The sequence below is a fragment of the Solanum stenotomum genome, chromosome 8 (genome assembly GCF_019186545.1).
Source record: "Solanum stenotomum isolate F172 chromosome 8, ASM1918654v1, whole genome shotgun sequence".
Lineage (NCBI taxonomy): Eukaryota > Viridiplantae > Streptophyta > Magnoliopsida > Solanales > Solanaceae > Solanum > Solanum stenotomum.
In genome coordinates, this window is record NC_064289.1 from 55,175,726 (window position 1) to 55,199,800 (window position 24,075).

Below are 24,075 nucleotides of genomic sequence, written 5' to 3' on the forward strand. Positions count from 1 at the left end.
ATAAATCAGGCGAAAGAAATATTCACTTCATAATTTTTGAGTGAAGCTCTAGTATCATGTCAAGGACGGACGGACTCTCCCTTAGAACGTTTACCAATAACCCAGTTGTAGTTGCATCAAATGAGAAACCCCTACCCGTCATTTCCTTCATAAAAGTTGTCATTTCAGTAATTTTGCTACACCTGAGAAATCCCCGCACAAGGACATTGTAAGTGAAGACATTTGGCTGATAGCCATTCTCCTCCATTTTTCTTAGCATATCATTAGCTTCATCTAACAACCCTTCAAGACAAAATCCATGTATCATCTTATTGTATGTTCTCGCATTCGGAAGCAATCCAATTAAAGAAAGCTTCTCAAAAATGGTACGAGCTTCATCGAGTTTACCATTTTTGCACAAGCCACCAATGACAATATTGTATAAAATAATATCAGTATCTTCTCTCTTTCCTTCCAACTTATTAAAGAGCGACAAAGCTTCTTCAACAAGTCCATACTTAAAATAACCATTGAGCACAATGCCATGAGTGTATAAATCAGGTATGCACCCTGCAGATAGCATCTCAGCAAAGAATTTTTTTGCATGGCCTATTCTTCCAACTTTAAAAAGACCTTGCAAGATAGTACTGTAGGTAACGACATCAGGTTTTGATCCCTTTTGAGAAATTTCACAAAACAATTGCATAGCATCATTCACTTCCTTTTTCTTACAGTATCCATTTATTAGTATGTTATAGCTAATAATGTTAGGATCAATGCCCTTATCAATCATGACATCGAAAATTCTCCTCGCTCTATCGACTTGACCACGCAAACAATATCCATCCATTATTGCATTGTATGTGATTATATCAGGCTCTACACCTTTTCTGACCATGTGTTTCATTACTTCCTCGGCATCTTCAACTTTCCCTTCTTTGCATAGTCCATCTATGAGTATATTGAAGATGCGCACATCTGGATAAATATTAAGGTTCACCATCTCAGAGAACCAAGTTTTAACCTTTTCCCACTGACTGAGCTTACACAAACCATTAATGAATGAATTATACGTTAATATGTCTGGATGAATGTCTTTCTGCTTCATCTCGTTCAGAATGTTGATAGCAGCATCTAAGTTTCCATCTTTGCAAAGAGCATCTATAACAATGTTGTAGATGTATATGTCGGGCTGAGTGTTACCTTGTTCCATTAACCGGAGCAAACCTAATGTTTTTTGAGTATGACCCCTTTTGCTGAGCCCATTCATTACAGTTGCATACATGAAGTCATTGGGTTCACAGATATCCTCTCTCACCAATTTTTTGAACAATTCAACAGCATCTTTGACCTTATTTTCACTAAAGAGTCCCCTTAGTAAGGTGTTAAAGGTGACAACATCAAATGGAATGCCTTTCTTCAAGTAAATGGGTAACACCGAAAATGCACAATCAACACGATACATCAGGCAATAACTATTAATCATGATAGTTAAGATGAAATCACTAATTGGAATGCCTAATTTCCGCATTTGTCGAAAAAGAGAAAGGACAGCAGAGTAATGTTTCATCTTTATCATAATCTTAAACAATTTAGAGAAATCGACAACTGAAGGAAGAGGCTTCATTCTAACCATTTGATGGAAGAGAGTAACAGCATCATCTAAGCACTTGACCTCTTTCTCAAAATTGGTGCGTTTACAAATGGATTTATTAGTATAAACTCTGACCCAAGCAGAATGACAAGCACCCACGAAAGAGATTCTTTTCATCTTCAGCTGAAAGAGAGAGAACCGGTGCCCTAATTTTGAAACACCTACTCGTGATTTCAAATTAACTGTGATTTGTATTTTCAAATCATAATTTCATGTAAAGTTTAATTTATAAGTCTATATTTTAGTTAAAACCAATTCATAATCATAATTATTAGAAAATGATATAAATGGTCCCTAAACTATTATAATAGGTCTAAAATAGTCCTCTTACGAATATAGTGCTTTAACTATCTATAATCTTGTTAAGTTTGATCTATATCTACTTTATATAAAAAGAAAAACTGTTAACTAACATTCTAATTTAATATCTGTCTCCTCACTTTTTATTTCCATTTCTTTTCTCCATTATCTCACTGTTTCCTCACTTTCTTTTGTCCAATTCTTCTCCATTGTCTTATTGCAATTGTGTGTCGGTCATTATTTTAGTTGAGTTAAAGCGAAATGCAAAGTAATGAACACAATTGAGCAAATATTATGAGCAAAAAATATGATTCTATTTTCATATGAATAATTAGTCATTACATCAATGAAACTGCAAAGAATTGCAGAAAAAATTTTAAAAGTAGCAATTAAACTCAACTATTATGCCTTGTTTTCAACAATTTTTGTACAGAAAATAGCTTAAAGTAGCAAAAATAAAATAAAATAGCAGCTATCAAACTTTGATCAAATTGCAGCACCAAAACACCCAAAAATCGGCATTAAACTGTACATAACACAACACTAGACAACAACATCAAACCACCAAAAAATCAGCACAAACCTGTCACATCAAACTACTGAAAATCAGCACCAAACTGTTGCACAGACAGCAGCACCCAAGCACCAAAAATCGGCACCAAACTGAACAAAAAACAACACAGAAACTGCACCAAACTACAGAAAAGCTGCACCAAAAGACATCACCAAGCTACTGTTGAGTATATAGCAAGAGTTAATGGAAAATGGAGGAAGATGAAAAGAGAGGAACTTGAAAAGTCCTCTGATGCTTTAGTAAAAAGGCATTTCTCCCTCATCGGTGGTGGAAAGAAAAATAGAAGAATTTAAATAGAGAAACACTTCTATTAATTATTAAAAGGGTTGGAAAGAGGGACCCCCCTCACGCTATCGTCGTCGGTTGACTCGGTTTCGGCTTCGGCTTTGGCTTTGGCTAAATCGATCGAGAGATTATTTTTTGAACAAAGTTTTGTTTTGATTATTTATTTAATTAATTAAATGGCCAAAACGTTTCACTGTTCTGAAAGGTTGCAACTTTCAGGAATAGCCATGACCGTTTGAAAGGTTGCAAACTTTCTGATATGGTCGTGTGATTTCTAAAAGGTTGCAACCTTTCGTAACCAGTTCCTCTTGGCTATAAATACCAATTATTCTTCAAACTTTTTACTGACGAAAATTTCTGATTTCTTCTTCTTCTTCTGCACAAATATTTTTTGTGTACTTTACTGCCGTTGAATGGCTCGCTGACACCAACGTTTTAGGTATCAATACACTAGTGATTGAGATCATTCTATCATGCGAGGACATATTCCAAATCAAACCTCGAATATTAGAGGGAAATAATTTCTTTAAGGGGACACTGTGCATTCAATGGGCTTGATCTTTTTCCGTTCTGTCTTTTTCAGATTCTGGCATGTTTTACAGATTTTAATTTTTTGTAAATTAATTTATGTTCTTCTATTCTTCACTGGTTCATTGGAAACTTTGGTAATTTCGTGTTTCTGAAAAGTTTCTGGTCATCAGTATTACTATTTTTTAAACACAGATTGGCAACAATCTTAAGGAAATTATCTATTTTTATTTTTATTTGTGTTTCTGGTGGAGACAAAAACCTTCGTGATTTTATACTCCTATTAAGTTTGCAATTTAAGTTATTGCTTATATTACTGAGTCATTTGGATCAAATTCTGTATTTTACAGATTCTAAAATGGCAAATGATAATGTTACGGTGGTTGCTGTTGCACCAACCCGAACTGCTGTACCACCAGCAGAGAAATAGAGAAAATTCTCTGGTGTGAATTTCAAAGAATGGCAGCAACGAGTATTTTTCTGGCTTACCACTCTTGGTCTGGAGAAATTTACCAATGAAGTAACTCCGGTGCTTGCTGCTAAAATGCCTGACATAGAAAAATTCATGATTATTGAAGCATGAAAACAGGCAGACTTCCTATTTAAGGGTTACATTTTGAGTGCTTTAGAGGATGACTTATATAATGTCTATAGTGCAATGACAACTTCGAAAGAATTGTGGGATGCACTTGAGAAGAAATATAAGACAGAAGATGCATGTTTGAAAATTTTTGTGGTCGCAAAGTTTTTAGACTATAAAATGTCAGATAGTAAAACTGTTAGATCACAAATGCAGGAACTTCAACTTATTTTCCATGATCTGATTGCTGAGGATATAGTCACGTCCCGCCACTTCACAGTTCAAATTTGACATCGGAAAAAAGGGGAATAATCTAGAGTTGTGGGGAGGATAGTGGAAGACTCTATAATTCCCTAGATCTTTCCTTAGAAGTCTCTTGAATAACTTAGAAGATATCTTAGAAAACTTTAGAATTTCCTAGAATTAGTAGAGAATTCTAGAGAGGGACCAAAGTGTAATTATTAGAGGGACTTGTAAAGAAATTTTTATTTGCGATTAGGCCCTTAGGAAGTAGTATAAATAGAAGGGTCTCTCATTTGTAAATCAACGAAGCAAGTTGTAAAGCATTCTCCAAGTAATACAAAAGCCTTCTTCCAAAATTCTCTAAGTCTTTCTTGCATTCTCTTAGCGGTCTAGCTTCAAAGGGCTTACTTGAGCTTACAAGATCGTGAAAGATTCGTGAGTAAATTGTCAAGTGCTGCACAGAACATTAGTGAGACTCTAAGTCCGTGAAAACGTGGTATCAAAGCCAAGGTTGGATACTAAGGGAATGGCTAACGAAGGAGACATAAATGCCATTAGCGCCACCAATGCCAGGCTGGATGGTGGAAAGAAGAACCACAAGGGAAAGAAGCATCAAAAGAGTAATGAGGAAATGTTGCTCGACCCCACACCGAGCGAGACGCTAACATCTCATCCACCTTTAACCACCGAAGCAAGTGACGATGAACTTGGCGAGGAGGCAATTGACGTCACCGCTGGAGAAGAATGGGTTGCAAGGGTTGAAATGGCGAGGCAGGCCGTGAGATATTAGTCCGGCGCATGAATGTGGCCGACAGCAAGTTCAAAACTCTTGAAGACTTCACCCTTGAGGAGACCGAAAACATCCGTAAGGAGTTGGAGGGACATCAGCGTGCCGAGTTCAAGATGAAGGAGGCTATAACTTTCTTGAAGTGTCGGCTCATGGAGGCGTTGAGCACGATTGAGACCATGACGGCCGAGATGAAAACACTTAAGAAAGGCATGAAAGTTGGAGGATCATCGTCACTTGACCAAGATATGGAGGCTAAGGTCGAGGCTCCCAAGCCACCTATGTTCAAAGGCGTCCGTGAAGCGCAAGAGGTGGAGAACTTCTTATGGCATTTGGAGAATTACTTCAAGTGCAACAGGCTGAAGAGCGACGAAAGTAAAATCAACACCGATGTGTTGTATCTTTCGGAGACGCCATGTTATGGTGGAGGCACAAGGAGGCCGAGATAGGGAAGGGAACGTGCACCATCAACACCTGGGAGCAATTTCGGGGAGAGTTCAAGAAAGCCTTTTTCCCTAACAACGTCATCTATGAGGCGAATCGCAAGTTTAGGGAGCTGAAGCAAACGGGTAGCATACGCGTATATGTGCAGGAGTTCACCACCCTCACGCTTCAAATTCCTAACCTCACGAATGATGATATGTTGTTCCACTTCATGGATGGACTGCAAAATTGGGCCAGGACGGAGTTAGAATGTCGGCAGATCAGGACTATAGATGAAGCCATCACGCAGGCCAAAGCTTTAACAGACTTCAGGCATGAGAATCCTGACAAAGCCGGAGGAGAGGAGATGAGAGGTAGTCATGACCATGGTAGGGGAGATCGTGGCAAAGTCGATGAGCAGTAGCCACATCCCAAGAAGCATGATACATAAAAGTCCATAGCAAGAAGTTTGGACGTCATGACGACATGGAGAGAAAGGCAGAGACTGCCAAAAGAAGTGGTTGCTACATATGCGATGGGCCGCATGGCTATGCAAGGTGCCCTGAACTGAAGAGCCTTAGTGGCTAGAGCGGAAGGAGAAAGATACACATGAGCAAGGACAAGGCGCAAAGACGACACAGTTCGACTTGATAGGATTATACAGAGCCATCACGAAGCAGCTAGAAAAGCCAAGAGGATACAGCACGTAGTATATTGACCTCACGATCAATGGAAGACCCGTTCGTGCTATGGTCGACACGGGTGCAGAGGCCAATATCATGACCAAGACGGCAACGACAATATAAGGGCTGAGTTACAGTCCAAGTAACCCCCAACTCAGGACGGTCAATGCACTACCGACTCCCATGTGTGGAGTCGCGCATGGAGTAAGCATCACGCAGGGCCAGAGGCAAGGTAAGACCAATTTCATTATCGCTTCTTTAGACCTCTTCGATATCATTCTAGGGCAGGAGTTCTTCGAAGAGTGCCACGCGGTGATCGACCCTTACCTCCAACGACTTCTAGTCATGGAGCAAGAAGGATCATGTATGGTGCCCCAGGTTAAAGTGCCGAAGACCGAAGAACAAGTCTGTTTAATAGCCATGCAACTCCTAAGAAGCCCTAAGAAGAAGGAGTCGACGTTTATAGCCACTATTGCAAGTTCGAAAGAAGACAATGGTGCTAAAGAGTCATCGCCACCATGCATGAAGAAGGTTCCAGAAAGGAACAATGTCATGATGTCAAAGAAGTCGTCAAGGCGCGCGCCTCCTAGGAAGTAGGTAGATCATAAGGCCGAGCTAGAGGAGATCAGAAAGCAGCTAAAGAAGTTGCACGAGGGCCTTGATCGAGTCAATGGACTATTGATCGCGATGCACAAGACTCGTATGCCTATGCAGCGGGGATGTGACGCGATCATCGCATCAATATGTGGGGGAGAGTGTCACGTCCCGCCACTTCACAGTTCAAATTTGGCACCAAAAAAAGGGGGAATAATCTAGAGTTGTGACGAGGATAGTGGAAGACTCTAGAATTCCCTAGATCTTTCCTTTGTAGTCTCTAGAATAACTTAGAAGATATCTTGGAAAGCTTTAGAATTTCCTAGAATTAGTAGAGAATTCTATAGAGGGACTAAAATGTAATTATTAGAGGGACTTGTAAAGTAATTTTTATTTGCGATTAGGCCCTTAGGAAGTAGTATAAATAGAAGGGCCTCTCATTTGTAAATCAACGAAGCAAGTTGTAAAGCGTTCTCCAAGTAATACAAAAGCCTTATTCCAAAATTCTGTAAGTCCTTCTAAGTCTTTCTTGCATTCTCTTAGCAGTCTAGCTTCAAAAGGCTTACTTGAGCTTACAAGATCGTGAAAGATTCGTGAGTAAGTTGTCAAGTGCTGCACGGAACATTAGTGAGACTCTAAGTCCGTCACAATATGGTAGTAAATGAAGCTTTTCAAGTGGCTGCAATGATCGAGAAGTTACCTCCTTTGTGGAACGACTTCAAGAATTATCTAAAGCACAAACGTAAGGAAATGAAGCTTGAAGATCTTGTGATTCGGCTCAAGATTGAGGAAGATAACGAGACCGTCGAAAAAAGTCTTGTAAGAGTTCGACAATAATTGGAGTTAATATTGTTGAAGAAGCTCCTACCAAAGGCAAGAAGAGAAAGAAGTCCAACAGATAAAAGTCAGAACAGGCCAAGAAGAAATTCAAGGGTAACTGTTACAATTGTGGTAAGGTTGGTCATAAGTCTTCTGACTGTCGTGCTCCAAGAAAGGACAAAGACAAAGACAAAGGCCAAAGTCAAGCAAATATCGTGGAAGAGATGAAAGACGTAGATGACCTCTGTGCAATGATCTCGGAGTGCAACTTAGTTGTAAATACCAAGGATTGGTTTCTCGACTCAGGTGCCATTCAACATATTTGCTCTGCGAAATAAGCCTTTGCAACGTACACTCCTGTTGAGTTCGATAAAGATCTGTTCATGGGGAACACAACAACAACAAAGATTGTAGGAACTGGGAAAGTAATGTTGAAAATGACATCTAGCAAGGTGTTTACTTTGAACAACGTTGTGCATGTTCCTACTATTAGAAAGAATTAAGTTTTTGCCGCATTGCTCATTATGAACAGGTTTAAGTGTGTCCTAGTTAGTGACAAAGTTGTAATAAGTGAGAATGAGATGTTCTTAGGAAAGGGCTACCTTAATGAAGGCCTCTTCAAACTGAATGTAATGGTTGTTGACAAGTATTAATAAGAATTCTGCTTCTGTTTACTTATTGGAATCAAATGATTTATGGCATGCCCATTTGGGACATGTAAATTACAAAGCCTTGCGAAAATTGGTTACTTTAGAAGTATTGCCTTATTTCAAATGCGATAAATCAAAATGCGAAATTTGTGTAGAAGTAAGTTTGTTAAACATCCTTATAAGTCCATTGAACGAAATTCAAAACCTTTAGACTTAATTCACATAGATATATGCAATATGAAGTCGACACCATCTCGTGGTGGGGAAAAATATTTTATAACTTTTATTGACGATTGCACTCGATTTTGTTATGTATATTTGCTTAATAGTAAGGATGAAGTAATTGATGCATTTAAGCAATACAAAAATAAAGTGGAGAATCAATTGAATCTAAAGATAAAAATGATTCGGAGTGATAGGGGTGGAGAATACAAATCTCCTTTTGCAGAGATATGTTTGGAATATGATATTATTCATCAAACTACTGCACCCTATACACCGCAGTCAAATGGTTTGGCGGAACGAAAGAATAAAATATTAAAGGAAATGATGAATGCCTTGATAATCAGTTCCGGTTCACAGCGAAACCTGTGGGAGGAAGCCATCCTTACGGCTAACAAAGTACCCCAAAGTAAAACACAATCGATTCCATATGAGTTATGGAAAGGAAGGAAACCCAACTTGAAATATTTCAAAGTGTGGGGGTGTCTAGCCAAGATAGAGGTTCCTTTACCCAAGAGAGTGAAAATTGGACCAAAAATAGTGGATTGTGTATTTATTGGATATGTTGTGAACAATAAGGCCTGTCAGTTTTTGGTTCACAAATATAATAATCCTGAAATTCATGTGAACATGGTAATTGAGTCAGATAACACTGAGTTCTTTGAACACATTTATCCGTATAAAACTGAATGTGAATCGATAAGTGAAAGACCTAAACGACCACGGAAAGAATCAATAGAAAATACACACCCTAATGAGGTTCCTAGGCATAGTAATCGCCAACGGAAATCCACTTCTTTTGGACCGGATTTTGTGGCATCTTTGCTTGAAAATGAGCCTCAAACATTTAAAGCAGCTATGTCTTCGTTTAAGTCAATTTATTGGATAGAAGCAGTCAATAGTGAGATCGAATCAATTTTAAGTAACCATACTTGGGAATTGGTTGACTTCCTCCAGGAAATAAACCTTTAGGATCAAAGTGGATCTTTAAAAAGAAAATGAAAGCCAATGGGACTATTGACAAATATAAGGGTAGACTTGTAGTCAAATGATACAGACAAAAGAAAGGTTTGGACTACTTTGATACATACTCTCCAGTAACAAGGATAGTATCAATTAGGATGTTAATAGCACTAGCGGCAATGCATGATCTTAAAATCCACCAAATGGATGTAAAGACAGCCTTCTTAAATGGAGAGTTGGAGGAAGAAATTTACTTGGAACAACCTAAAGGATTTGTGGTTCCTGGTAAAAAAGAGAAAGTGTGCAGACTTGTGAAGTCGTTTTATGGACTCAAGTAAGCATCCAAACAATGGCATGCTAAATTTGACCAAACAATCTTGGCAAATGGATTCAAGATTAACGAATGTGATAAGTGTGTTTACATTAAAAACGTTCCTAATCATGAAGTCATTGTTTGTCTGTTGGTTGATGACATGTTAAGAATGAGTAAAGATATTAACGATATAAATGCTACTAAGCGCATGTTATCCAGCAAGTTCGATATGAAGGACTTAGGAGCTGCTGATTTGATCTTAGGGATCATGATTCTCAAAACTCTTCAGGGACTAGCATTATCTCAATCTCATTATATTGAAAGAGTATTGGATAAGTTCAAGTACTTGAATTTCAAAGTTTTCAAAACTCCAATTGATTTAAGCTTTACATTTCAAAATAATGTAGGTGAAAGTGACTCTCAATTGGAATATGCCAGAGTGTTGGAAGTTTAATGTATATTATGAATTGTACGCGACCAGATATAATATGTACTATTAGCAAACTGAGTCGGTTCACTAGTAATCCAAATCAAACTCACTGGATGGCAATGAAACGTGTGTTGAGGTATCTGAAACATACACAACACTATGCTTTGCATTATAATAAATATCCTGCTTTGATTGAAGGATATAATAATGCAAATTGGATCACCGATCAAATGAAGTAAAATCCACAAGTGGTCATGTGTTTACACTTGGTGGAGGAGCAGTCTCTTGGAAATCGTCCAAACAGACATGTATCGCTCGCTCCACAACGGAATCTGAATTTATTGCTTTAGATAAGGCTGGTGAAGAAGCTAAATGGCTTCGAAATTTCTTAGAAGATATTACATTCTGGCCCAAACCTGTGGGACCTATTTGCATACATTGTGATAATCAAGCAGCAATAGGTAGGGCAGAGAGCGTCATGTACAACGGGAAGTGTCTTCATATACGACGGAGACATAACATCGTAAGATAACTACCCTCCAGTGGAATTATCACACTTGACTATGTGAAGTCAAGTGATAATGTGTCAGATCTACTAACGAAAGGCCTAGTAAGAGAGGCAATTGAAAGATCATCTAAGGGAATGGGTTTACGGCTTAGGACAAGTCAGCATGGCGGTAACTCTTTCTAGCAGACTGGAGATCCCAATAGCTAGATTCAAAGAGAAAAATAAAGTTGTGACTGACGGTTCAACATTGTCAATCAACTCAATCCATTCTCATGAAATCAAGAGGTGTTCATGGCTGAAACGAACACAACTGTAAGAACCATAAACGGTAAAGGGTTAATTGTGTGACATATGGTTGTCTAGGTTACACCAAAGCTCGACGGTTCAAAGATATCGCATCTACCAATTGATCGAGTATACCCGACATATGTTCACTACGGAAAGTCCAATGGGAAACCTACTTATCCAGATGCAATTGATCCTTGCTTGTATAGTACACACTCGTCTGTGCATTCCTTATGTTATAACCATTACCCATTCATGTGGGGGATTGTTAGGTATATAGTAATAGTTAATGAGAAATGGAGGGAAGATGAAAAGATGGGAACTTGAAAAGTCCTCTTATGCTTTAGTAAAAAGGCATTTCTTCATTATCGGAGGTGAAAAGAAAAATAGAAGAGTTTAAATAGAGAAACACTTCTAATAATTATTAAAAGGGTTGGAAAGGGACCCCCCTCGCACCGTCGTCGTCGTCGCTTGATCGGCTCGACTTCTGCTTCGGCATCGGCTTTGGCTATGGAAAATGATCGATCGAGAGATTATTTTTTGGACAAAGTTTTATTTTAATTATTTATTTATTTAATTAAATAAATAAAATAAAATTACTTTCCCATTTTATTTGAATTTCCCGCCGCTGGAGATGACTGTTCTGAAAGGTTACAACTTTCAGGAACAACCATGACCGTTTGAAAGGTTGCAAACTTTCTGAAATGGTCGTGTGGTTTCTGAAAGGTTGCAATCTTTTGGAACCAGTTCCTCTTGGCTATAAATACCAGTTATTCTTTAGACTTTTTACCGATGAAAATTTCTGATTTTTTCTTCTTCTTCTGCACAAATATTTTTCGTGTACTTTACTGCCGTTGAGTGGCTCGCTACACCACCGTTTTGGGTATCAATACACTGGTGATTGAGATCATTCTATCCTGGGAAGACATATTCCAAATCAAACCTCGGATACTAGAGGGGAATAATTTCTTTAAGGGGACACTATGCATTCAATGGGCTTGATCTTTTTCCGTTCTGTCTTTTCCAGATTTTGGTATGTTTTACAGATTTTAATTTTTTGTGAATTAATTTTTGTTCTTCTGTTCTTCACTGGTTCATTGGAAACTTTGGTAACTTCGTGTTTGTGAAAAGTTTCTGGTAATCAGTATTACTGTTTTTTAAACACAGATTGGCAACAGCTACCCCAAACTACACAAAAACAACACCAAACTTGACAAGGTTTTCTTTACTGTAGCGGCGACAATGAAGAAAAGAAGAGGGAAAAAGAAAATCAAGAGAGAGTAGCTAAATTACGACGTTTGTTAATAGTGTGCATAAAAAGTAGATACAGACCAAACTTGACAAGATTTTAGATAGTTAAAGGACTATATCCGTTAAGTGTATAGTTAAGAGACTATTTTAGACCTACTGTAGTAGTTTAAAGACCATTTATGTCATTTTCTCTCGTAATTATTAATGTAGTGTTTATTTTTTTTATTATTAGGTTCTTTTTTGTTGTTTTAATTTTTATACACTGATTTATTTTGATTGTGAGAATTTTTTTTAAAAAAAAATCAAGTCATTGAAAGAAATTTTGTAAAAAATTTCAGCAATTGATTAAATTGTTATAACAACTTCAGTATAGTTATCACAATACTCGAACAATCGTTGAAATTGTAACAACATTTTCTATGGTTGTTTAATTTTCTGACATAAAGTGAGATAAAGGAGGAAGAGGAGGAGCCAACGAAGGTGAAGAGTTGTTGCATCTCTTAAATATACTTTTTCTCCCTCCCCTAAAATCTCTTATTTACATTTGCTAAATATATCTTTTCCCTCCCCTATAATTCATTGCTTAGTTGTTGTTGTATTGTTGGAGTTATTGCCTTTAATATTATATGAAAAAATATAAATATATAAAATATCGAATTCATATTTCGTGACCTAGAAACTCCATTAAAACAATGTTTGTCCTCTAGAAACAATGAGTATCATTTATTACATTGTCATGAATAGACCCACATATTTGGGATCAACCACACCTGGTCAGATATATTTCAAAATAATTATGAATTAATACACATGAAAAACTTAGATAATCAAGAATTCTTGTTTCGCGACCCACAAACTCCAAAAAAAAAAAGGAGATTCATCCTTGAGAAACAATGAGTGTCATTTACTAGGTCCTCATGAATGGATTAACAAAAGTTGATGTCAAACAAACTCGGTCAGACATACTGTGTAATTTACTAGTCCTAGTTAAAGAAGGATAATTTGATAATGAAGAGTATATTCCATTCACATATATATAGTATTTATATCAGGTTTAATTTGAAATACATGAGATAGAATTTACATAAGATCAAAACTCCTAAATACAAGCTAACTATCATCCAAAGGATAATTCAAGACTATAGTGATAAGACTACACTTGTCTATCCTTATTATCCCTTGTCAAGCTCAATGGTAGCGTACGAACATTGAGCTTGTCACGGAAATGAATAAAAAGAGACGAGTCTAGTGCCTTTGTGAAGATATTTGCATATTGATCTTGGGTGGGAACATAGCGAACAGTTAATAAGCCTTGCTCAACTTTCTCATGAACAAAATGATAATCAATCTCGATATGCTTTGATCGATTGTGAAAAAACATGATTGGTACACATGTAAGGTGCACTTAGATTATCACATACAAGAATAAGTGGCTTGCTGCAAGTGACACCAAGTTCAAATAGTAGATTTTTTAGCCAGGCCACTTCGGTTGTGGCAAAGGCAACTGATTTATACTCTGCCTCGGTGCTAGAGCAAGCCACAACAATTTGCTTCCGAGAAGACCAGCTCATAAGATTACTTCCTAGAAAAATGGCATAGCCATGGTGAGAGCGATGATCAAGGATAATGGCGGCCCATCCCACATCATAATAAGCTTGAAGAGACATATCTAAAGAGAGCACAAAATGTGTCTAACTGCAGACCAATGAGATAGTCGAGGATCGTGCATAAACTGGCAAACCTGATTAACAACATAAGAGATGTCTAGACGAGTAATGGTGGCGTATTGTAACACATCAACAATACTACGATATAAAGTAGCATCTGGAGCAGGCAGTCCATCACGTGTGAGTGTGGCAGTAGAGTCCACATGGGTTCGTAATGGTTTGGCCTCTTGGAGATGGCTATGGTGGAGGAGATCCTTGATGTATGAAGATTGAGACAATACCAAAGAACCATTGTGATGCAGTACTTCAATCCCAATAAAGAAACTCAAATTGTCCAAGTCCTTAAAGGGAGAAAATAAAGTCCAAAGTGGTTGTAAAGTTGGAGATAAAATCAGAGTCATTACTCGTAATAATGATATCATCCACATAGACGAGAAGGTAGGTAAGAGTAGAGCCACGATCGCAAACAAATAGGAAGGAGTTTGTATTACAACTCAGAAACCCGTGTTGCACAAAAAATAATTAGTTTCATAAACCAAGCTCAAGAAGATTTCAAACCATAGAGTGCTTTTCTTAGGCGACATGATTAGGATATTGTGTATCGATAAAGCCATGGGGCTGAGACATGTAAACAACCTCTTGAAGATCGCCATTTAAGAAAGCATTATTAACATCAAGTTTTTAACTGGCCAGCCGCGAGCAAGGGCAAGTGATAAGAGCACTCGAATGGTAGTAGACTTCAAACAAACTCGGTCAGACATACTCCGTAAAATTCATGAAAACACACATATAGCGAGTTCTTGTTTCTCGATCAAATATATTCCAAAAAAAATCATGAATTTACACATGAATGGCCTTGGTAGAATGACTAACAAATAGATTGTCCCATTAATTTTTACCTCATGAATAATTAGGAAGAGATCCCAGCAATGCCTGAATTATTGACTATGGACAAAATAGATGTTCCATTGATTCTTTACACAAATATAACACTTGCCTAACAAGTTGAAGGTTCGACTGGAATGGCCATATATCAGCAAAGTTCATACATACATAGAGATATTTTGCATGAAAAATAACCGACTAAAGTGCTTTGATTTTCTTTTGCAAAAATGCAATTAGATTAAATAATATTACGTATTTTATTTTTTTCATATCATCCATGCTATCTGAATTTATGTAAATACTCATTTTCTAATTTTTAATTTAACTCAATAAGAATAAAAAAAATAATCATCTTCAATATGAATAAAAAAAGGACTTTAGTTCATCGCTACATTACAAAAATAAAAATACTAATACCTGACAGACTTCGTCAGGCTGTCAATGATTTTTTTTAATTAAGAAAATCAACGAAATTTCATCAGTTATTTTTACACAAAAATACAGAAAAACTCTCAAAAAGAAATTATTCTTTTTTAAAAAAAAAAACAATATTCATCCTTTAATTTTATTATTATTTTACGAAAACTAATGGACAAACATAAATATTTATAATGCATAACTGCAGTTGAAAAAGATAAAAAAAATAAAGAAATCATAAAATTAGTACTTTGTGTTTAAATGGTACATAAAAAATAGAATTGAAGGGTTAAAATGGAACAAAGCTAAGGTGAAGGTGCGAAAATGAAAAATGAGGGCAAGTTTATGGCCCTATAGATGTTTTCAGCCATAGAAAGATAGGCCCGGGCGGCCCAACATGAGCAACGTATCATATATATATATATATATATATATAAAAGAGAACCCTAGGCCCGCCTATGTGGCGCAACCACAAACCAGAATTTCCTTTTAATTTATTTATTTCCAATACTAGCCTTCCCTTTTTATGAAAAGTTGTGACTTTTATAAAAAATTGTAACTTTTATGAAAACTTGTGACTTTTAGGAAGAGTTGTGATTTTTGTATCAAAAGTTGTAATTTTTATGAAAAGTGGTGACTTTTATGAAGAGTTGCGACTTTTATGAAAAACTGTGACTTTTATGAAAGATTGTGGCCTTTCCAAAGGGTTGCAACTTTCCAAAGAGTGTTGACACCCAATTTTGGCTCTCCAGATTTAACTATAATAATAATAAAATATATATGTTATGAAATTTTTATAGGACTACGAAAAGATTTTAATTATTTATTTTTACTTGATAAATTTATTTCATAAATGTTATTTCTTATAAAAAATTTAAATATTATATATATATATATATTTTGCTACTTACTTTCTCATTTTTTTAAATAAATGTCATTCTTAAGAATTGAATCTATTTTTTGTTCAAATATGATTTCTTTTGTCGCAACATATGTTTTTCGTACATTTATTAAAATTAGAAAGCTTAATTAATTAATGAGTTACTAATTTATATTAATTTTAAGAATGACTAATTTTATCAAATAAGCTAATCTTGTAAAATAATTATTTTTCATTTAATAAATTATGACTATTTAATAAAGAAAGTAGTTATAATTTAAATGGTTTTAATTTTGGCAATCCAAGTCCCCTTAAACCGGCCAATCCGTGTGTGCCACGTAGGCGAGCACATGGATTGTGTTTCTTAACTTTTTATCCCAACCCTCTATTTTAATCCAAGGGGGGCTTTAATTAATCCATCTTTTACTATTATATATATATATATATATATATATATATATATACACACACATATATATATATATAATTATTTTATTTATTTTTTAAAAACCCTTTATTTTGTTAACTGTCCGATCAAATGATCGGATGGCCCAAATTAAATCCCAAAGCTTTCATTCATCCCAAAAATAGTACAAGCCATTTCAGGCTTTTCTTTTCCCTAAGACGTTGCCCCTTTTTCAGAACATCATATCCCCAAACGGCTTTCCCGTACAACTTCTCCTCCTTCCCAACGTTCTCCTGCCATGGCCACTTCAACACGCTCCTCTCCCATCAACTTCGGACCGCCGAAAAATGGCAATATCCGGAGGTTTTCGACCATCTCCTCCGCCGTCCATCAATCATATCCTCCTCATGTTAACTTTACATCTTTTTCAACTAATTTTCTGACCCAAAGCAGGCCTAGGAACCGCCAGTGCTAGCCTGAAAAGGTGAGGGAAGCAAAGAACCGTTGGATTTTGGTTTGCTATGCCCTCAATCTAATGGGTTTAAGAGTGGAAGCCTCCCCCAAGTTCGACTATAAAATCAGCCCTTTGGTTCTCATTCGAATCAATCCAAGAACGATGGAAAAGAGGGACATAAGCACATTTCAAGCATTAGGTTTTCAGAAAATTTCAATCTTCTTTCAACTCTCTATTTTCGGTTTTGAACTCGAGTTCGAGGAAGTTTGAAGTTGGAATCTTGACGTCAAAGCCCTTGTTTGCTACCCGCGAAAAGGTACATTGCCTCGCTCTTTAGATTATTATTTTTTATCGTCTTGTATGAAATTTTGTTTTTCTTCCATCGTTTTGTACTCTTCTGGATATTTTTCATAGTTCTCTACACTCTTACTGTTTGAATGTATGGCAATCCTTTGCCGACTGTTTGTTTGTTGTTGCAATTGTAATATTGAACATTTATCTTTTGTTTAATCCTCTGAGTTAAATGAGTACTGAAATCTGTCTCATTATATTTTAGTTAAAAAATCAGTTTATAGCATGTTAAAAGAAGCTATTAGTGTTAGAAAATCAACTACGAACTCAATTAATTGAATATGTGATTGATATTCAAAGTTTCCTTAGTTTTGTGTTAGTATTCTCTTTAGTTTTCTGCCCAAAGTGCCATTGTTGTTTCTCATTGTACCATTGTTGTTTTCTTGTTGTATATATATATAAAAAAAAAAATCCATGTTTCATGTGTCGAAAATTGACTATTTGTTCATTTTAGAGATAGCAACTATAAATGGTAATTTCTTGCTTTGTTTAATCTTAATTCTATCAAAGAATATGAACGGTTGTTGTGCGTTGTTGTATGTGTAAGAAATTTTCATAGAGTTTGAATGTTTATTTTTGTATTTTTATTTTATTAGCATGAGCAATTAGTAAGAAAGTGAATGTTTTGGCCTATATTTTAAAACTAAATTCTCTAATTGGTGTGCTTTATTAATATGTCATGTATCTCCTAAGGCCTCGAAAACATATGTGAGGTTTATGCCTCTTGTTCAACATATGAAAAATTAATGGAAATCCATTGAAGTTTTTGCTGCCTAACTATAAAAATTGCATATAGTCCTACTATTGTTTGACGCATGATTCTAATCTTTTTTTTCTTTCTCATATTTTTCATGTGCAATCGGAGGGCTGGAGTTCTACTTTGAAACTCGTTATTGGCCTAAAATATTAGGCCAATAGCAATTAGGATTATTGCAACGCTTGGAGTCTTGCAAATTAGGAGTCCAATATTTCTTAGTCTTCCTCTTTTCGAGTCTTAATTATATTGTTTGGATATATTGGCTAACCTTTACTTACAAGTTTTATATATATATATATATATATTATATTTTCTCTACATAACCTATTATTATCTACCATCTCTTTTACTAGTGTTATTTATTTTATTTTATAATTTATAAATTGCATACACTTAAATATACATATCACTTTACTACATATAATCTATCGTCAATTTGTCTATACACGTAAATAAATAATAAGTATTCATATGTTTTAAACAACTTACATGTATATACTATATTTTATAATAAACATAATTTTAGATCACAAACTCTATCTAGTATTTTGACATTTAGTATCATTATTATTCATTTATTTTAATTTTTTAGGAAATTCTATTTTTATGTATTTTCATCCAAATTACATCACATATTACTACATATTTACACTCGACTACTTTCTTATCTTATTATTTTTCACGTCATAATAAAACGACATATTTTCATAAATTCAACATCTATATATTTTTTAGGATAACTTTACTATGATACATCTATATTTCCAATACATAAAAATTAACATACCTTTAAGTACATTTATTTATTTTACAATATGATAAAAATACTACTATTAAATCTATTTTATAAGATATATATATGTCGTACCTTGTATTTTACTCTTTTCTTAAACTAAACAATTAACTTATCATTGATTTTTAAAGCAAATAAATAAACAAGTTTTCGTAATTATATTTTCTTAAATTGAGTTTAAGGACTAACTTCGGATAGACTCTAAGGGATGCTTAACACCTTCCCCTCGAGTAACCAAAACCCTTACTTAAAATCTCATTGGTTTCGCAAATCAAAACATAGTTTACATTTACATATTTAAAAAATAGTTTTCCTAATATTTTCCTTAAAATTTAGGTGGCGACTCTAAAACAAAACAAAACAATTTTTTTAAAAAAAATCAAAGTGACAACCATATTATGTTGTGAACTGTTTCGGCCTGGTTTGAAATAGGGTGCGACAAAGAGTTGTGACCATTCCTATAAGGCACAAAAAATATTTGTTCACACTATTCTTTGTTGTCTATAAGTAGAGGGACTTCCTGCCACAATTATTTGTAGGTGTTTTTTCGCTGTAGGGTAGTCAAATTCAAATACATTAATTAACCTTCTTATGAAGTTTGTTTCATTCGTCAAAGTTTTCTTCCTCCTAGTTCATGGAGCTTAGTGATTCATGTAATTATGACCATTTGTTTTTGTTATTTAGGTGACTTTTTTTTTTAACTCTATTAAAAATTTCAGCAAAGATGCTTCTCTTTTGTCCCTTTCTACATGTTTCTTCGAATAAACAAAGAATAATGATTTTGATTGCATTGCAATGCGACATTACTACTCTTGCACCTCTCATTCAACAACTCAAAACGTTTTGAAAGGGTTAAATTCATTACATTTGGTACTTTAGTAAACAAACCTTTAATTTCTGCCACTATTATTTGTAGGTTTTTTTTTGCTATAAGGGAGTCGAATTCAATTATATTCATGGGAAAATGCATAAGTACCCTCCAGCCTATGCCCAAAATCTCTGAGACACACCTAACTTTTACTAAGGTCAAATATAAACAAGATAGGTTGAAAGCTTTGTTCAACACGCAATGGGCCCCACTTTTTCAACTTTCTAAAAAGTGAGCTATCAGTTCAAAAATAGCTTTTACACTTCCCAAAATTTCAAAAAGTTATCACTTTACATTTTCAAGTTAACTTTACCAAAAACAAAGAAAAAGGAACAAGGGAAAGAACATTATCTTCAAAAAATTGATTTCAGAAATTCGATTTTCAGACTCATAATTGATTTTTTATGTTGGATTTTGGTACTTAGTGTTCGATTTCAGAGATCTTTCATCGACTCTCTCCTTGTCTCTCCATCTAAAAAAGTTACAGTTTGTGGCCTCATAGTGAGGACAAGACCAAAATTGTCTTCCGGGATTGCGATCTGACCAAGACGTCTGCATTTGCAATAAGATTCCATGCTTGCATCGCACTTCCGCATTGATCATTGAATCATTCTCATCCATACACAACTTATTCAACTCGGATTTTGTCATAACCCTAACATTTATACATAAAAATTGTGAAAGAAATTTAAAATCAGAACTAATAATCGACATAAAAAGGTGTAAATTTAAAGAATTTATTAAAAATTTACTTTACCTTTTCGAAGCAAGGAGTTGAATGATAATGGAGGTTTTCTTTTGCAAAGATGAAGAACGATGATAAAGAAGAAGACAATTGATTTAATATTTATTTTTTTCAAGTTTATTTTAACACGTGGCCAATTTTTATTGGTCAGTGCTGTCTAAAAACTGCACCCACGCGCCAAACATAGGTGAAGTCACGGACTCAGCCACGTAGGCCGAAAAGTGGTAAAAAATTAATTAAAAAATAAGTTTGAGGGGTAATAGGACCTTAGTAAAGGTTAGGTGTGTCTCGGGGATTTTGGGCATAGGCTGGGGGATACTTATGCATTTTCCCTACATTAATTAAACTTCTTATGGAGTGTGTTTCATTCAAAGTTTTCTTCCTCATATTTCATGAAGCTAAATCTTTTACTGTAAGTCATAGTGATTTATGTATCTATTGCAATTTCTATTTGCTATTTTGGTGACTTTTTCTGAACCCAGTTAAAAATTTCAGTGAGGATGATTGAAAATTTATCTTCTCTTTTGTCTCTCTCTATAGGTTTTTTCATATACTTTTTCGGAAAATTTCTTGTGGGTTGTGCTATATTTGATAGCACACAACAATAAATATGTGATAACTAATACGGAACCAATGATGAAGTTACAAAACATATTGCTCTCTTGCTTGCCACAGTTAATATATTATTTTGATTGTTTTTTCTTAGATACAAACAATGTTTATGTCATTGCACTCTTCTTAGAATATTAGTATAGGCACAATTAGTCCACTTCTTTTGTCACAAATTAAGTAATTTGTCATATTTTTTCGTCTCTTCTTTTTGGGCATAATAAGAGATCAAGTTTTCTTGAAACAAATAAATGTCCAGAATACACTATAACAAAAATATTTTTTATCGGCAATAAATATGAACATTAACGAAAAGTGCTAGAGGCTTTACCGACATTAATTAATTGTTATTAGATTCAATGTTGCTATAAACTTTAGGGACATTTATAGAGAGTACCAATTGCCTCTGAAAATACATATTTAGCGACAATTAAAGATCATTTTTACTGTAGTGATGACTCTTTGTTTTGATAAACTTTTTTGTTTTTTTTTTTGGGAAAATGCATAAGTACCCCCCAGCCTATGCCCAAAATCCCTGAGACACACCTAACTTTTACTAAGGTCTTATTACCCCCCCCCNCCCCCCCCCCCCCCCCGAACTTGTTTTTATATAATTTTCTACCCATTTTCGGTCTACGTGGCACTATCCTTGAAAAAATTGTCAACACGCATTGGGCCCACAATATAGTGCCACGTAGGCCGAAAAGTGGTAGAAAATTATATATAAAATAAGTTCAGGGGGTAATAGGATCTTAGTAAAGGTTAGGTGTGTCTCAGGGACTTTGGGCATAAGCTGGGGGGTACTTGTGCATTTTCCCTTTTTTTTAATAAAGAAGTAAGAACTCTTTCTTTTGGATTATTTCAATTAAATTTGTGAATTGTAAACTTGGATACAACTCAATACACTATCTTTTTGAAAAATATGTTAAGCAATATGCCTTTTTCTTCTTGATTGCGAGGAAAGTAAGGTTGTCTTTATTATTATTTGTGGATATTTGTAAGTTCAAGTGCTCACAAAATTATGCTGTGAGATTTTAATATGTTATGTGTCAAAATTTTGGCTTAGAATATCCAGTTGTGAACAGTTCCATTCAAACCAAATAAGTTGGGGCCGGTGATATGAAACCTAAGCAATAGTAATGACTATTCCGAGACAATGAGGAAAAACTTTTATGATACTAACAATTTTAGGGTCATTTTTAACATATATATGATACATCATACTATAATAAAAACTGATTGATAGAGGTTCATAAGAAAGGAGCTAAAGGTCTTCCATTTGAGTTTAGTTAATTATGTTCTTGCATGGACGTGATGTTCCACTTTACTTGGGACTGTTGTTGTCCGAGGCTTTTTTGTTTCTTCCTTAACGTCTGATGTTGTTCGTTATAACTTTTTGGAATTTAGCAAATTTCACTACTTCTGATAAACTATTTCTATGGAGATTTTCTTAAACTTCTTTTTTATACTTAAAATCTCTCTATGACTCATAATTTTTTATAACAAAAAATTAAAAAATATAGCATTTAAGATTTCGGAGGAACGCTTTGCCTTAACCTAAAATGTTCTTGACAATTTTGTGTATGTATCGAAAATATGAATATTATCGAAAGATCATATGTAAGCTTAATGAAATAGTTCAATCCCGTGCGAAGCACGGGTAGTTTACCTAGTTATCGTAAATTTGTAAAAGGAGATACAATATGTTATTCTTAGGTTGATTTTGTAGATGGGGTTGAGAGCATTTTCTTCTCTAATTACGTTTAGTTGAAATGCCGCGCAACCGTCTTCATCACAATTATAGCATGTTCTCCGACTGTTTTCTAGAGTATAAAAGTACCTGAAATCAAAATATGAAGCAAAAATTAGTTTGGTTTGGAAGGCACAAGGTGTACTACAATGTGTATATATGATGGTTTCTATTGGGTAGATCTTTGTTATAGGTGACCTCAAGTGAGGTAGAGGTGGACAGAGTGTTACAATGGTATAAGTTTAGTCGTATTTCTCTTATTCTCTACGTTACCTGCATTTCGAGAAATGGAAGTGAGAAGGAATGATGCTTGATGCCCGCTTTTGAGCCAATGTGCTGCCTAGGAGGGTCAAGTGAAACAGCGCTGAAGTAACTCCAACCTCAAATCTTTGCTCGTCTATCTTTATATGACATGAATTGAGTTTTTGAAACCAATTTTCCTTGGTTAACATTTGCTGTCAGCTGATTGAAGATGAAGCCAATCAAGCGATAAATAAATTTCATTAGGTGACACCATAAAGCTCGAAATGCATATAATAAGAACAACTATGTTTCAATCCAAAACTCAAGCTGGGATCGTTCATATGAATCCTGACTTAGCATATAGCTCCGTTTTAGATTATTTCAGGCTAATATTATACAAAAATTAGAACATCAGTAAAAACTTGAAGAATATGTCTATATTTTGTACTGGTATATAAATCTCAATCATGACTAAAAGACTCCCCAAAAGTAAAGGAATAGTCTAGACTTCTGACAACAATATATCCTAGAAGACTGACTTATAACTTCCATATTGAATACCATGTTTCCAGGACAACAACCGTGTGAATTGGTACTATCCATAAATTCATTGGTAGATTAAGGATATCAACTACTCCTATGTTGCAATAATGTATGACATTTCTGTCGACAGAACATTTGCAAGAATTGTTGAAGTAATAGAGTTAGACAAACCTTTTTTGACGACAAGTGATGTTGTTGGATTATGTGAGTCAGTGGCGGTAGCTGATATTGAACCTAATAAGCAGTCAGTCCAATTAATATGAAATATTTTTGGGAAAGTGAAATCAAAATCAAATTTTAATAATAACTAACCAATTTCGAATACAGAGTAGTATCCAGGTATAGTCTTTCTTTTACCAGAGGTTGCGATTGGGTTGTTAGTGCTAAATATATCGACCACTGCAGAAAAGAAATCTCATTAAGCATGAAAATTGCACATGCAAGTAAAATCATAGAGAAGGTACATTCTAACTAGTAAAGATTGGTTGTTCACATTACTGGGCAGGTACACCTCAACAACCCAATAATAATGTATAACCTGCATATAACAGTTGCAATAACGTATTTGAGTCAAACACACCTTCTTTGACGTTAGGTGATGCTGTTGGATCATGCGAGTCAGTGGCAGCCATTGAT

At 35.0% G+C, this 24,075-nt stretch overlaps 1 protein-coding gene across 1 annotated transcript in view; it reads right to left on the minus strand.

Moving 5' to 3' along the window:
* Window positions 1-24,075, minus strand: part of LOC125873963 (pentatricopeptide repeat-containing protein At5g55840-like) — a 44,949-nt gene that overhangs the window by 8,571 nt on the left and 12,303 nt on the right. The window contains exon 2 of the mRNA XM_049554780.1: window positions 26-1,182. Within this exon, the coding sequence (XP_049410737.1) occupies window positions 26-1,182 (1,157 nt within the window). The remainder of the gene's footprint in view (window positions 1-25; window positions 1,183-24,075) is intronic.